The 16246-nt window shown below is 37.9% G+C and overlaps 3 protein-coding genes and 1 long non-coding RNA gene across 7 annotated transcripts; 1 reads left to right on the top strand and 3 right to left on the bottom strand.

The window, feature by feature from the left end:
• Positions 1-343: 343 nt before the first annotated feature.
• Positions 344-3132, bottom strand: LOC125211350 (uncharacterized). 2 transcript variants are annotated; one of them, XM_048111088.2, is made up of 6 exons: positions 2995-3132; positions 2760-2881; positions 1055-1311; positions 832-922; positions 696-762; positions 344-609 (listed from the first exon to the last, which is right to left on the bottom strand). In XM_048111088.2, the coding sequence occupies exons 2-6, from the start codon at positions 2762-2764 to the stop codon at positions 556-558; spliced, it is 474 nt and encodes a 157-aa protein (XP_047967045.1). In that variant the 5' UTR covers positions 2765-2881; positions 2995-3132; the 3' UTR covers positions 344-555. The 2 variants fall into 2 exon arrangements, with proteins under 2 accessions (XP_047967045.1, XP_047967047.1); XM_048111090.2 differs by having other exon boundaries at positions 1055-1316; positions 2995-3131.
• Positions 3133-6513: 3381 nt separating this feature from the next.
• On the top strand, positions 6514-8320 carry LOC125212722 (ethylene-responsive transcription factor SHINE 2-like). Its single transcript, XM_048112960.2, has 3 exons — positions 6514-6767; positions 7216-7742; positions 7888-8320. The coding sequence occupies exons 1-2, from the start codon at positions 6688-6690 to the stop codon at positions 7733-7735; spliced, it is 600 nt and encodes a 199-aa protein (XP_047968917.1). The 5' UTR covers positions 6514-6687; the 3' UTR covers positions 7736-7742; positions 7888-8320.
• Positions 7374-9275, bottom strand: LOC148929938 (uncharacterized). Of its 2 annotated transcripts, XR_016136412.1 has the most exons (3): positions 9001-9275; positions 8718-8876; positions 7374-8630 (listed from the first exon to the last, which is right to left on the bottom strand). It is a non-coding gene; the product is annotated as an uncharacterized LOC148929938 (long non-coding RNA). The 2 variants fall into 2 exon arrangements; XR_016136411.1 differs by having other exon boundaries at positions 7374-8876.
• Positions 9276-9692: 417 nt separating this feature from the next.
• RDR6 (RNA-dependent RNA polymerase 6) lies at positions 9693-15339 on the bottom strand. Of its 2 annotated transcripts, XM_048116308.2 has the most exons (4): positions 15203-15332; positions 14678-14735; positions 11210-13967; positions 9693-10863 (listed from the first exon to the last, which is right to left on the bottom strand). In XM_048116308.2, the coding sequence occupies exons 3-4, from the start codon at positions 13925-13927 to the stop codon at positions 9988-9990; spliced, it is 3594 nt and encodes a 1197-aa protein (XP_047972265.1). In that variant the 5' UTR covers positions 13928-13967; positions 14678-14735; positions 15203-15332; the 3' UTR covers positions 9693-9987. The 2 variants fall into 2 exon arrangements, with proteins under 2 accessions (XP_047972265.1, XP_047972266.1); XM_048116309.2 differs by lacking the exon at positions 14678-14735 and having other exon boundaries at positions 15203-15339.
• Between the last annotated feature and the right edge of the window lie 907 nt (positions 15340-16246).

Raw genomic sequence — 16246 nt, forward strand, 5'->3', positions numbered from 1 at the left:
GGAAGCGACAGCATAATCTGTACAAATCTTTTCACACCTTTCTAAAAATAATATGCTAATCTTTTTTCTTGATTAAATACAAACCAATAGAATGAGATCCAAAATTCCAAATCATGAACCAACCAAAGATAAAAATAATCTATCTTCTACTAGCTTTTCTTTATTCGTCCCTTAATTGAACCCCACATCATTTTTTTATCCTATTTCTTACTTGGAAAACAAAACTCATAACCCACAATTTATTTCTTTCTTATTTCTTTTATTTATACATATTTTAATTAAATTAAATTAACAATTTACTTAAATGCGAAACTCATTAAAAGTTAAAAAGCACATACAAAAATGCCAAAAAAATTATTTATATCATTAAAATTCCTGAAAAAGTTGAAAATTACGTGATTATAAATCCAGATCTTTATGGAATTTCGCAATAATCTTCTCGTATATCCCCGGATGTTGCGAGATCATAGTACTAGTGTCTAGTAACGAGGCATCATGCAACGATACATGACCGCTCTATCCGCCACTCGAAATCGGAATCCATGACCTAAGTGATTAATCATAAAGCCCATCTTGCTCCCACACATCAACTAGGAAATCCACCATTTCCTGTTTAATTCCAACCCCCAAAACCATTTCACACAACCAAGAATCATACACAATCAACTTTTTCTCTCTAGAATCGAAAAACTAACCGTCAACGGGATTGGTTGGGGGAACGGCTTGTTGCTCCCAAGCAAACCCTCATATGTCGTGTTGAAACTGCACAATCACCACATTCGTATACATTAACCACCTCTCTTTTTTGAGCCAACAAACACAACTCCTTACCTCAATTTCGCCTCTTGTGCTTCTTGTCCCGACTTTTGGGGTCCTTTATTTCCCACCCACTGCTGCCTAGTTTGGTTCCAAAGAAGAAGCCCTTCAACAGAGACAATGGAAATATGACAAATCAGTTTGGAAACGACGAGCTCGTTGCTCACATAGCCCACAGTTGTTATAATAAAACACCTCATATACTTAAATTTACCATAAAAGGTGTAAAAGTACTTGCCATGATTAACGAATTCGGAGGAGTTGCTTGTGCCGCCTGTGCTACCATTAGTGTCAAGTGTTTGGTTCGAGGTGCTGATTGACGAGGCACTTCTATGAGATGGAAAGCCACTATTATCCATATCACCCGAACTGGGGCTCCAGAACTCCTCTGTTAAACTATGCCTTTTCACGCGCTGGCCTTGAATCTCAAGTCCCTTAGACGGCTCATCCACGGATATTACAAGCGGTGGCTTCGTACAACATCCAAGAAAACCTCTGCTCTGTTACAAATTAGGTTTGTCACCATACATGAGATTAGTGTATCGGTGGAAACTAGATATAAGAGATAAAACTAAAAGTGTTTTTCAACACATGGTAGCCTGAAATTGGTTTCCGTGCACCCAACTTCCCCTTGGCAAAAACTAAATAACACAACTACATATTGGAATGCTGATCGATTCATATTTATGTTTAGGATCATGGATAATCTACACGTGTAGCATTATTCGCCGCATTTGAGATCAAGTCATTTGCATTGTAGACTAAAGTTCAAAACTCAAATGAGTGAACTTTATATTCAAGGAACTGCACGGTTAGAGACCGTTAGCAAAAGCAATGTTAGGCTCAATAAACCATTTGAAAGTACCACTTCATAAAAACGACAATAATCTGATCACTGCAAATTGTAATATCTCAAGATTATGATGGTATCCTTCAGTATCATTAGGCATGGGTGACTGAAAAGTGAAGAAAAACACGGAGATGGCAATCAATCCAACAAACCAGCACCTGACATAGGTGACAGTTATCATATATCCAAGACAACAAGATGCAAAACAGCCATTAAGCTCAATTTAAGGAAAGGAAAGCAAAATATTCAAGGCAAAATTTCACTCCAACGATTGAATCAAACTAAGCAATCTAATGAAAGCAAATTATCAAAAAATTAAAAGTTGAAAACTCATTGCACCCTCTCACAAGGTAAAATTCTTTGCACTCATTCTTCAAACTTCCCATACTCAGCCCAAAGAACGTTTCAAAGTACTTTTTAGAACACCACAAGAGAGAATAAAGGCCTCTCCCACATAAGTTTCCATCTCAACAAGCAACAGGCACCCATCATATATAATTGCCAATGTTTTCTAATCGCACTCATTCCCCATTCACAATGCCTTGTCATGCTATAGCTAATACCAAATACCGACATACTTCTACAAAATTACTTATGCAACCTAGCAAAGCATGATGCACAGGAAAGAGACAAACCAAAACCTTTTGCTGGACACACTACTGTTGCTTGCTAATGGTGAAGCAAAACTAAGATTCCAGACCACAAAAGGACGAACAAAACTAAACATTAAACACAAAATCTCAAGAAAATGTGACTACAAATTATGATTTAAAACATCTTTTTGTATCTATCAAGCTGGTCTATATACACCAAAAGGTGATTTTCCCAGATAGAAATGAACACCCCCTTTCTTGAGCATTGTACTCAACTTTTAGCTTAATAAAATTATCCTCATTTTTCAGCTGCTCGCCATAAATAACCACCTAAATAAACCAATCATTCCTCAAAAATCAATCATTTCAGGAGTTTCTACTAGAACAAATTGATCAATCATTCAATAACACATACTACAAAAGTACCTCTCTTTCTCTCTCTCTCTCACACACACACACAAATTGACAAACAGAAACGGAGGGGAGCTAAAAGAACTGACCCCATGCAAGTAATCAGCTAAGAAATGTAAGAGGAAATTGATCTACACCAATACTTTATCCACTAGCGATCCTTTCCTGAAGCCCTGATCTTAACATCCACCCAATCACAGAGTCCACTAATCTGCAGTCCAAACACACACTCAAAAATATTATAAAAAGTAAGAAAATTGATCAATCAATCAACAATTGGAGTACAATTGAGAATTAGCAAAAACCCTAAGCATGACTGCTTACCCCCTTGATCTGATCAACCAGCTTAGAGAGAGAGAGAGTGTGTGTTGCTGTGTGTGTAGGGTTTGGGTAAGGACTATTTAAAACTCAATTCAACTTCAACTTTATCTAATTTAACTTAGAGTACTAAATTAATTACAAAAATATACTCTTATTAATTTCTTTACAATGAAAAAAATTACTAAGTACTATATAATTAAATTTCTAAACTTGATTATAATTTTAAAACATCAAACTTGTGTGATTTTCTTGCTTACTTTGCATAGATAAAAGATAATGGGAAAGGTTTGTGTTAAAATGACAACCCCTCTTAAAATGACACCGTGACACCGCTTATACAGCAATATTATAAACGTTACACATCAATATTACAAACACTACACAGCAATCTATAGATTGTTGTATAGTGTGTCGGATATTGTTGTTCAAGAAAAATTGTTGTATAAAGACCAGCACATTGCTGCCCGTCTTTTCCAGATTTTTTTTATTTTATTTTTTGCCACGTGGCAGCTTATCATTCATCCACGTGTACAAATGATTGGTTAGAAATGGTGGTATGGTGTTATTTTAAGGGGTGGTGGCACCCCAACATGCCCCTATTGGGAAATTATTAAAAAACTAGTGACTAAATAAATCATGTTTAGTTGTTTGTGTATACTTTAATTATAAGTTTGTATAGAAACCTCATTGAATTTAAAATGAATATATTGAAAATTAATAATATAGGAGTACATTATTTGTTACAGTAATATTAACAACGGGAAAAATTTATAAATTTGGGCCTAATGAGAACTAAATAAACAACTTTATATGGGCCTTAGCCCTATTATTTAAAAAAGGCTTCGAACTAGCTTTAATATTGGACCTAACATTTTGGAAAATGAGGTTTAATTAGCAAACAATGTGGTAAAATTTATTTAATTGCTATTGATTTATTATTGTTTAATGGATCAAAACTCAATGTTCCGATTAGGTTTAAACTCAATGTTCCGAATATGGGCCTTCTATATTGTTGTAGACGTCTTTGTCTATAAATTAAGTTTAAATTTTCTCCAAATTTAATCAGATGAGACAATTGAAAATTTTCGAATCTTCATAATTTATTACTCCCTTCGTCCCCGATTAGGAGCCACAATTTGACCGGGTACGGATTTTAAGAAATGTAAAGAAAAGTTGGTTGAAAAAGTTAGTGGAATGTGGGACCCATTTTTTTATATTGATTTTATAATAAAATGTGAGCGAATTGAGTTAGTGGAATGTGAGACCTACTTACTATTTATGGTAAAAATGAAGTGTGACTTTTAATTGGGGACGGACCGAAATGAAAAAGTGTGACTCTTAATCGGGGACGAAGGAAGTATTTAACTTTTAAAAGGTTTGAATGTAGAAACGAACCAGATTTGACTTGATTTTGTAGGAAAGTAAGCTAACAAACCCATAAATCAAAGGATAATTGTAGGATTGATTAGAATTATTATTTAATTAAACTCTAACTAGGGTTGTTGAGAAAGCAACTCTAAATAATGACTCACAAATCTTGAAAGGCGATATAGTTTGTGTAGTATATAAAATTAGTACCACACATTTAATAATGAGAGATAGTAATTGAAGTTTGAGTTCGAAGATTTTTTTTCTTCAAAAACCTAACCTACGAAAGTGACCCATAAATCCAAAGTAAGCTGTAGGGAACATTATTAATAGCAATGGACACTAATTAGCATAGGAGTTGAAAGTTGGAAGAGGCATAAATATGGTTAGCATTCATGTCTAAAGAAATTTTGACCACTACACTCGATTGTACGATGTGACTATCCAAGAAATAGAACTTCTGAGGCTGAGTTAAAGAAGGTCAATGCTGGTCCCCTGACATTGCTTGCCGCCGTTTAGACAGATGAAACATTTTTTTCTTTTCGTTGCTATCTGAATCAAGTAATTGTACAACAAAACCATAGGGATGAGGTTAAACTAGAGATGTCACAGAGTCGGAGAGCGATTTATGTTGGTTATTAGGCTATACTTATGGACTAGTTATAGAATCGGTCGACCACCTAGAACGACTATTTGACTCCACCAATATAGTATGTAAATTGGAATTGTGTACTAACTAAAATTTATGATTCATTGTATTTTTATATTTTAAAATTATAATATATCCTAATTATGATTGATTTCCAGCACTATAATTAGATCAGATTCTTTTTCTAAAAATCGATCAATTAATAATATGGTTGAAATAGGATGATTTTGAAAACCATTGTCTAATCGTGTCGTGATAATTCAGTTCATTATAATATGGAGTAAGTTTTACGCAAAGAGAGAGAGATTACGAATGATTTTCTTAATTCTATCTGGCTTGAACAAAATAAAGAGTGTAATTTGAACTAAATATCATTTGTCTGCTGGGAAAATTTACTCATTGCTCCGCAAATAAAATACCTACTAATAGTAAATAAGAAATCACACATTCTGTTAACTAATTCCACTCACGTTATATTATAAAATTAATATACAAAATAAGATTTATATTCTACTAACCCTTTCAAGTTTCAACTCACATTCTTGAAACTCATACAACAAAATATGACTTAGACAAAATTAGTAGTAGTGTTATTTTAAGTCATTTTCATTTTATCTAATACTATGTGATTAGCCATCAAGTCAATTGAGTTTGAATAGGTAGTACATAAAAATGGGACATGGTATAGTCTCACCTTTTTATCCCATCAAGTTAGGTGTTCAAGAAAGTCCAATTTCATTAAACGCATATCAATGATATTGTCCTTAGAGAAATATCTAGGTTATATCATTTACCTTCACCATAAACTCATACCACAGCAAGAAACTCACACAAAAGGATAAAAAAAATACCTTTGACATGCTCAATTAAATATTTTTTTCATCTTATAAAACAAACCCCATTTCATTTTGTTTCATACTAACTTATAACAAATAGTATTTAATTGGGTAAATTGCCAGAAAAATCATGTATTTGAAATTTAATCAAATTCTCAGTCTTGTCTCTTGATAAAAAAAAACACAGTCGCCTACATATAATGTACTATTAGTGATGTTTTTTAATAAAACGACACAATTTTATTTATGAATAATTGAATAGATTATACATCCTTTAACTCACTGCCAATGATATCTACGTATTATTTCTCGACTTTCGCATCAGATACAATTTCATCCAACATGGTTGCTACGGGATAATTGAGAACAACTTTAGATATCACGGCTTCACGTACTAATTTTTAAAATTGCAGAAGATACTAGAATTTGACCAAATTTCATGATTTTTTCGGCTATTTGCCATATTTAATTTACCCACATTAAAAGCACATCCCTATCTGTTTCTGACCGGCCCTCCTAAAAAAAGGGTGACATGTCATTTACTGGAGCACAACACTCTCTTTCAAAGACCTAAAGATAGCAACAAAGAGAAGTGATCATGTTCTTGCAAGACCATTGGAGTGATGTTGTGTAATTAAAACAAAGTAGTTATGACTCTCTCATGGTTTGGTGGAAGACTTTATTGCAACCACAAAAAAACTAAGTACTTTGCCACTTTCTTCCTACACTTTCCACCACCGACACCTCCCATTTAAACACCCTCTCCTTTTACTCAAATCTTCACTTTACCCAACTTATGCATCTCTCTCTCTCTCAGTAATTAACAACCTACCTGGGAGAATCATGGTACAACCGAACAAGTTCAGAGGTGTCAGGCAGCGGCAATGGGGCTCGTGGGTGTCAGAGATCCGCCACCCTCTGCTGTAAGAGCATATGACAGCAACGGTTCAATCGTTTTCTTGGTGTACTTGTTAGTTAACAAACACGAGCATGTTCGTGTTTGTTAATGAGCACAGTTTACCAAACATGATCATGTACTTGTTTGATAACGAGCACTAGCCCTTTCGGGTTGAAGTGTGCTTGTTAGAGAACATACATGATCGCCCTTTCGGGTTTATGTGTGTTTGTTATCTGACAAACATGATCATGTATGTGTTCGTTAGCAAGCACTAGCCCTTTCGGGTTTATGTGTGTTTGTTATCTGACAAACATGATCATGTACGTGTTCACTAATGAGCACTTGCCCTTTCGGGTCCGAGTGTGCTTGATCATGTACGCATTCGTTAACGAGCACTAGCCCTTTCGGGTTCAGGTGTGTATGTTCTCTAAAAAAAGATGATTGTGTACTTACTTGGTCATGTGTGTGTGTAGAAAGAAGAGGATATGGCTGGGGACGTTCGAGACAGCAGAGGCCGCAGCAAGGGCGTACGATCAAGCAGCCATTTTGATGAACGGCCACAATGCCAAGACAAACTTTCCAGCCACGAGCAACGCCCCCGAGCAAAACGCGAATGCACCATCATCTCAGGCAGCCATGCTGTCGGAGATGCTGGCAGCCAAGCTGAAGAAATGCTGCAAGAATCCAGCTCCTTCCATCACCTGTTTGAGGATCGACAACGACAACTCCAACATCGGGGTGTGGCAGAAGCGGGCAGGGAGGGGCTCGGGCAGCCAGTGGGTGATGAAGGTCGAGCTCAAGAAGACGATGATGCCTTGCCAGAGCTCCTCCTCGTCCCAGTCATCGTGGTCGACTTCATCCGAGGTCGACGAAGTCAGCGACGCAATGGATGAGGAGAACAGAGTGGCATTGCAGATGGTCGAGGAGCTGCTGTATTGGAATGGCTCAACACCTGCACTTTCAAATGAGCAAAATGAAGGCGAAGACAAATAATCTTGGGGTATCTATGTTGCTAATATCATCATCTCTTAAGACAAATTTATGCACATATGTTCAACTTAGGATGTGTAAATCAGATCTCAATTTGCTAAGATATATTGAAATAAGACAGTGTGCTGAGTCACAAACATACTCTTCCATGGCAGAAACAGAGTGTTAAACCACGAAACCAATGCAAACAAGCCGATGCTACTGCAGTGGAGCTCGAGTAGAAACAGACAAGAAATGTGGGATTTTGATGTGAAATCCGAACAAACTCCTCGTGAAAAATCGAGGTTTTTCAAAGTAGTCATGTGATGAGTTAGGTGGTGACGAACGAATACAAGAAAATGGTAAGAGGAGCAACTGCACTGAAATGAAGCTACCTTAATCAGTAAAAAGAAAGGCACATTTCCAACAATCAAAACTGTGAGATCTCAAGAATTGAGTTTTGTTGAATGATCATTATATTGTTCAAGCAATTCAGATTGTCAAATAGTAAAATAATTATGATTACAAATCAAGGCATGTAAATTTGTTTATAGAAATAGGCAAAAGATCATGCTTTGGTTGTTTTTAAGTTACAGCATTTTGGAACAATATTTTCTGGTCTAACTGATATTACAAATCAGCTGTTGTTTATTACAAATACTTCAAACTCATAATCTAAGCCTAATTTACTCACGTAAAATTCTACGATGTATTTGCAATCTAATCAGTCACACACTTATCAGATGAAACCGATCGACAGCCTTTTTTTACATGAACAGAAACACAAAAAATGCATGAATGTGTGTAGCTTTGTAGGGATGTGAGTAAGTGTTTAAAACCTCAATCAGAGCTACAAATGAAGCGATCATTGCGCAGTGAATGCTGGAGGGTCCATTGAAACGGAAACAGCGTGTAAAACCTGCAACTTAATCATGGCCTCAAATATAGAGTGCTAAATCCAAATATGGACAGTCCAAAAAATGGCTGAAAATGATCATGACGATACCAAGGTGCGGAACAAATGAGGGCAGAGCCATCAGTGCAGCAGCTAGCTCATTGTGAGGATCTCTGCATTGGTCCACACGATTTCAATGGATATGAGCAGATTGGCCTCTTCAGCTTTTAAAACAAGTTCTGGTAGAGGCCGACTTCAAGATTTAGCTATCTACAAACAAGTTAGCATTCCTCAAGGTTCATGTCTTAAAAGGGCAAACGCTATCAAGATTCCTTAAAACATGACAAAAATAGCAGTAGTAATTAATTTCACTGTGGGAAACCAAATTTTTTACCAGAGGCACATGTTCATGTTCAACAACCAGAGGAATTCAGCCTAAAAACCATGAAAACTATACACAGAGATATAAATGCAAGCACACATGATGAAAGAAACATCAACATCCACTGTCTTCTCTTCCAATGAGGCAAGAGGGTGGTTGACAGGAAAGACTTTTCAAGGTTGACTTTAAAGATTAAAAAAGCCAAAAATGTCGAAAAAAATTAAGGGATTTCAAATTCCGTGAGGAGAAAATGGTCCATGAGGCTTATACTGGTGTACACATCATAAATCAGACCACTGCTCACCAACTGACACACACTCAAAGTGATTGGAAGTTTGATCTTAAATGTTGATGACAACTAGTAAGGAACATTCAAGACGGGTAGATGGAACAGATGATTGAACAACAGGTGCATTAGTTAACATCACATACTTTAGTGGTAGTAAATGGGCTCACCCATTTCTTCAATTGCTTGTCCATGCACACCGTGCATCTGTACACTCTCTGTTAGCTGCACAAGTAACAGAGTAGAATACCGACACATACTAATAGTACTGAAAGAAACTTTTCTTTTTCCAATTCTTTGAAGAGCTTGGCAGAATTATACAGGAAGTCAGGAACAATAATGTGTTCATGAGAAACACCATACGTAAAGCACCTGTTCTACAATTAATCGAGATATTGGAAAGGTTAAGAGCGTGTAATAAGCCAACAAGGTGCATATATAATCAAGGAATTCGTAAAAAACCAGTGACAAACTCATAAACATAAGCCTTGAGAAATATTACAGATCCATTGTATTGGGCAAATCCATATAACAAGAGCAACTTCAAATAGCTAGCTTCAAAGAAACAAAAGCAAAACAGTAGAGGAGGATAGCATGCCCGTGCAAAACTGGGGCTTTGTGCAGGGCAGATACTAACTTCCATAAGCGGCAGAGTGGCCTTAGAGCCATATGATCAAGAAACAAGAACCTCAAGACATGCTAATAGACCTGAATCAGATTTTATCAGCCAGGTACCTGCCCAAAGAATCGATGGGCTTGTTGGAGATTGCGTTTTCCATCCTTCTGCGCCTGATTTTCATCCGAGCAAGATAATCAGCCGCTATCCAAGCAAAGCTCAACAAAACTGTCTTCCCGGAATCATCCATCTCCTGCAGCTCCTTGGACTTTTTCACCCAACTTTCGTGATATGTAACCTCATACCAAGCCGATGCCTTTTGCTCATAAAGAGCATTCTTCTCATGGTCGGGGAGCTGGTCAAATTCAGGGCCCATGCACTCAAAAATTTTCCTATAGTCCTTCCTGAGGGCACTATAGGCATGCTTCAGTCTTTCCTTCAGCTCCCCTTGTTTTTTACTACTGAACTTGGGCATGGACCATATGTGTCCAGTGACGACCTCATCTTCACTATTCACTTTGTACTGTCCTAAGAGGCCGATCAACTGTCCATCATAAGAACACTTGCAGCTCCATGCATCAGCAATAAAATCTTTTGAACCTGCAACTTCAAGTTCTTGATCATAGAAGATGTGCTCTGCAGGGTATGTCAGTTGGGAAGAAGCTTCGTAATCTAGGTCATAAGCATCTCTGACTCTACGGTACAGCTTGCCTAAGATCTTAGCTGATTTGTACGACTGAAGCTCTTCTTTCCCCATGAAGTCCGGATACATCTGTGGCTTCAGATCTGGAGGCATAGACACAATCTTTCCTGTTTTGGGGAAGTCAACAGCAATGGCTGCAAGCTCAGCCAACTTAATGCACTTCTCATCCAATGCCCCAGATTCACTGAGATCAGCATGAACCACGTGAGCATTGCAGATGGTACCCAGACTTTCGTTCACCATGTTCTTCGTGAAAAATTCAATGATGTCCTGCATAGGCAAATCATTTTAAAACATATACCTCTAATATCACAGGAATAAGTATTCGGTTCTACAGCTTTTGCAACGTAAAGAAATAATAAGAAGAAGAATGATACTGAACCAGCAATCGATAGTCACCACATTATTTAAGACAAACCAAATGAATTTCGCATGTGAACACAACTAACCAAGTCTGCCTCATGAAATAATACATCTCTATCATAATATCATCGCAGATCAGAAAGACTGTTTGCATACATCACATTGCAGCAGAACCATTACTACCTACCTAGGTGGAGATAAAAGCATAAAAATATATATACATGTATAAACTTTATAAAGGAAAGTGAATTACCGAGTGCGTCACTTCACGTGGCTTGCGCTTTACTTCCCCAGGCTCATAGTCCATTGGCGTCCAGCTTCTCTTGCTCGGAGGAATAAGAGTATCATCCCACGTAACAAAATAGAGATCTCCATCCAGATCACTACCAGATGCTTCATTTGCATGCGGTCTCTCTCCCTTCTGAGGGAAGACAAGACAATCATAAAGATGATGGAGCCCAGGAACATCAACTGCCTCCAGAATCCGCACATCTCCAGGGTGCAGACACGGGTTTTTAGCAATCACTACAAGGCCCTTGATCACTTCTAGGTTTTTCTTGGTCTCAGAAAACGCTGATCCATGATTCGCAAAACAATCTTCTAAAGATGGCTTTGAGACCTGAATGAAGCACTGACCATATTCAAGAGCACCGAGCTCATCTAAACATCCCATCAACCACCTCCCAGAGTGGACAAAAATTCTGGACTTCTCCCTAAGGTCACCAAGCTGGGAAACCCTAATGCTAGTCAGCATCCCTCGTAGGTGAGGTTCACTGTGAGACCTGAAACCAGCAGCTAACATCATCGCTGCTGTATTCCCTTGATCAGTGCATGAAGCTGTAAGCACATCAAATGCCATGTCTGGGTCTTCGAGGATGCGATCAAGTCTTGATACCATTAATTCCTGCATTCTCCAGAACTTTTCATCATGGACTTCTAAAGCTGACAGTAGAGTCACAATTTGACGATTCAGGAAACCTGGCTGGAATCGGGTCCAAGAACAAATCTCAAGTGTTGTGTGAACTGAATCGAATTTCTTCATACTTGGACGGAGTTGCAAGCGTGGTCCATTGTTTTTAGCAGGCCAACATGCAACAACACCTTTGAAGCCTGCATATCTTATCTGGTAAGCACAGGGTTGTTTCGTATTCAGCTGCAATTTCTCTGCAACTTCTTTTGCAAGATCAACAGATATCATGCCTATTCCATCAGAGAATACATAGTCATTTCTCACAACGTCAGGAAGCCTCGAATTAATTTGTGCAAAAGGAACTTCAACTGTAGCATAAGTTGAAGAGAAACACTGTCCCATTCTTGCGGCACATTTCGCAACATTGCGATCAGTGAATTTCCCCATCCATTTTTTGATGAGGTCAACACTAGTGTTGCTGTCTTCAGCAAAGAACCAGGCTGAACGGTCCCTCAGTTGATTTGAGGAGAAGGCCAGAAAAGAGTATCTTCGACCACACAAATGGAACCCATTGTATAAAATATCCCTCACCCGTTTGAACATAGTGGTCCTTTGCGGGTTGAGATTTGACGTGATTTCCCTAACAATTGGAGCAGCGTAGTACGTGAGCACATTTTTGTTAAGGGTCTGCATTGCTTCATCCATGAAAGTTACTCGTAGGAACCGATCAGAGATATTTTTGTAGTTTCTTAATACTCTGTTCGACAGTTCAACCTCAGGTGGAAGACAATAGGCTTTCGATGGAGTTATGACCAATCTTCTAACTTCAACAACATCATCCATCTGCTCTGGCCTCTGAAGGAGTTTAGGATTTTTAATCAGCCATTTTCTCACAGAATCCAAAGCCCTGTAAGCATCATAAATGGGACGCTTGTAGGAATACATGTGCTTAAGGGCAACCAAATTGAGCTCCTCTGATTGACTTCTCAACAGGTCAAAGAACTCCTTTGACATCTGGTGTTGATTGATTATGCCTTTGTGCACAACAGCATTCACCATAAACATGACCTTGAAATTCAGACCTTCCTTGAACTCAAAGCAAAAAAATGGATCTGACATTGGCACCCCAAAATCAGGCTCATCCTGCACTCGGAGGCGCTCTTGTGGGCTGCTATTCACAATCGGCACTCTGCGGTTTTGTAGATATCCCAATGCATTCTCAACTTGTTTAAGGTTTCTAGGTCGGGCAGAAATTCGGTAAGTGTTACACCTACCAATTGCCCCACTGGGAACAAAATCTGCCGTGCGTATCCATGGATCATCATCATCCAACAAATCAAACGGCACTGATACTTCAATGTCATCATCTGCAGTTCTATAGTAAAGCTGAGGTGATGAAGCCAGCTGAAATAAAACTACCAAGGAAGAAAAATCTTTGTAGCGCTTGATTTCATTTATTTCCCTAGGTACGAACTCAATCTTGAAATTGCATTTTATTACAGCCGGCCTGGCTTCACCTCTCAGGGAGAATGCAGTATCCTTTGTAAAAAGAATTTGGCACGTCCCATTGAATGGATCAACAAGAAAATCAACACCTGTACGAGGCCCCCTCCACCCAACAACAAACTCATCCCGGCTCTTCATAGCCCCAATCTCAATGCTGACATCTGGTACCTTATAGGGCGCTGTAGTTCTTCTCCTCTCTCTCAAACGGAAAGGATTTTGTGGCCCCATACTAACCTTCAATGTATTTCTGCCCAATCTAAGGTCTCCAGAACCTGATAATTTTATTGCCAATGCTGATGAATGTGCAACTGCAAAATGCACAAAAGCATGAGGCACAACCTTCTCGTATTCAATTTTTCTCTGCACCCTCTCAGTGTCAATCTCGTAACTTGGATACGAGTCCTGGGGAGTTGAGGAAGTCTTGACTCGACACCTCCAGACAATTCCAACATTATCTTCAAGGTAGTCCGAAAGCATCTTAGCTGTGACATTATTCTCTAGCCCTCCAAGGCTAATTTGGGTGATACCCATGTCTTTATCACCCATCTCTGCCATTGTCTTTTACGTAATAGTCAGGAACTTCGTAGCACAAAATCTGCAGGAAATACAACATTCATCATCAAACGACATGGATGTAGAGCCTAAAAATATGAATAGCTGCAAAGTGAATTAACATCGAGAAAAACAGTTATGGAAATAACATGATCTGTGATAATCACTTGAGCAGGCACAGCACAAGTATTCCAGGGATGTAAACAGCAACTGAAGAAGGGAAAAGCTGACAGGAAAACCCTTAAATAGGAAACAACATACACAATTACATACAAACAGATACACTTGGAAAGCTATGAGTCTCTGTATCTCTCCAACTTCAATTGATCTGTAGACCAGAACAGTCAAGAATCTGCCACCTTCCCCATAAAACAAGTACTCATATTTGTAGCGAGCCTCACATAGTTTGAGTAAATTAGTAAAATTAAATGTCCTCTGACAAACATATCCAGATTCCGAAATAAAACCCCTAAAATAGCAGGAAAGCACACATAAGCAATCAACCTTCTTACCGGTGAATTTCGGCAGCAAACAAGGATTTCAAAGTCCTCTATGCTTAAAACAAATCATCACTCAAAATTCATTCAAATAAACCATTGTTTCATTCACAGATACAATCAACATCACCTTCAGCCAATTGTAAACTAGGGAAAAAACATCTACACATCACACAACCGTTTCAAACATGAGCCACATTACTCGTCAAGTAAACATGACCTACGCAGCATAAGACAACACAGGAAAGGCCCAAACCTAGTGAACGAGCTTAGAACCAACTCCACCAAACCAATCACTGAGACCCTTCCAATCACTGAAACGGTGAGAAACACAAAAGATAGAATACTCATAAACTGATTCATTAACAAACAAGCCAATAAAATAGCCACATTTATGTTATTATGCATACCTCAGTTTTCAAATTTTGGGGAAAAAATTAAAGAAAGACAGAGACATTCTAGGCAAAGCATAATCATCAAAAGAAGAAATACACACCCAAACACACTTTTCAAGTCAATGGCCAAATAAAGCAACAATTCATTTACTCTCAAACTCAAGCCATCCACCAATTGCACCGAACATCATTTAATTTTTACGAACACTCCATGACTGAGAATGCCCATACCGTAAAAGCATAAGAAAAACAAATAAATTAAACCAGTAGCTAGCATTGAAGCAGGTTCATTGTCTCGATCGATCGACCAATTGCTGCATATCATGAAATCCCCCAACAAAAAACAATAAACTCACAATTTGGCAAATTGCATTCAGCTCACTTACCCTAACGCACAAGCTAGTCGATCCGCACAGTTTTCTCAGTGTGCGCGCATTAATTGGGGAATGAGTGAGGAGTGAGGAGTGAGAGAGGGAAATCAACCTGGAGTCTTTAATGAAGTTTGGGAGAAGTTTCTGAAAAGTTTCATCTTTTGATTAATTATTAGTACTATCAAACGCCTTTTTATTGTTTATTTGACAGCGACGGGATAGACGCGGGAACAATTTGTCCACATTATTCTTTAAAAAGTATTTTACGTCCCGTTTTTCCATTTTTGTCCGTCCACGAATCGGAGTCTCGGTGTAATAAAATTCCACTTTCCACTAACTCATTTCACTCACATTTTATTTAAAACTAATATATACAAATGGTTCCTCTATTTCACTAACTTTTTTTCCCCCACTTTTCATAACATTTCTTAAAACTCGTGCCGCTTAGAAATGGGACTCCTAATGGCGGACGGAGGGAGTATTATACCTATGATAACCTATCTCACTCAACATGTTCACCTTTTCTTTTTTTTTAGTCTGTCTCACTCGAGATATTCTATATTTAGAAATAAATTCTTCTCTCTTCTCTCCTTATTAAAATATTCAATTACCTTCTGACAATCCAAAAGGAAATACTCCATCTGTCACCGCTTAAGTGAGACGTATTCCTTTTTGGTAGTACGTCACGACCTAAGTGAGACGTATTACTTTTTTTTTTGCAACAATCAACTCGCTCCACTCTCCTACTTTTTCCTCTCATCTTTCTTACTTTTTTTCTCTTTCTCTTTCGTACTTTACCCTCTTTCTTACTTTACTGCTAATAATTTAATTCACTAAACAACACTACCTAAATTCTTGTACCAAAATATAAACGTCTCGCTTAAGTTGGGACGGTGAGAGTATGACTCAGCTAAAAAAATGAAGGGAGTATTGTAGAATTATTTAGTTATTACTTCATCTAAGATTTTGTGAGATAATTTTAGATGGAGAGGGCGACTAAAGCTTATTATCATATGATTAAATTGTAAAATTATTTTAGTTGGAGGGGGATGACTATGA

Source organism: Salvia hispanica, chromosome 3 (genome assembly GCF_029641045.1).
Source record: "Salvia hispanica isolate PSC_SH4W2 chromosome 3, Shi_PSC_v1, whole genome shotgun sequence".
Taxonomy (NCBI): Eukaryota; Viridiplantae; Streptophyta; class Magnoliopsida; order Lamiales; family Lamiaceae; genus Salvia; species Salvia hispanica.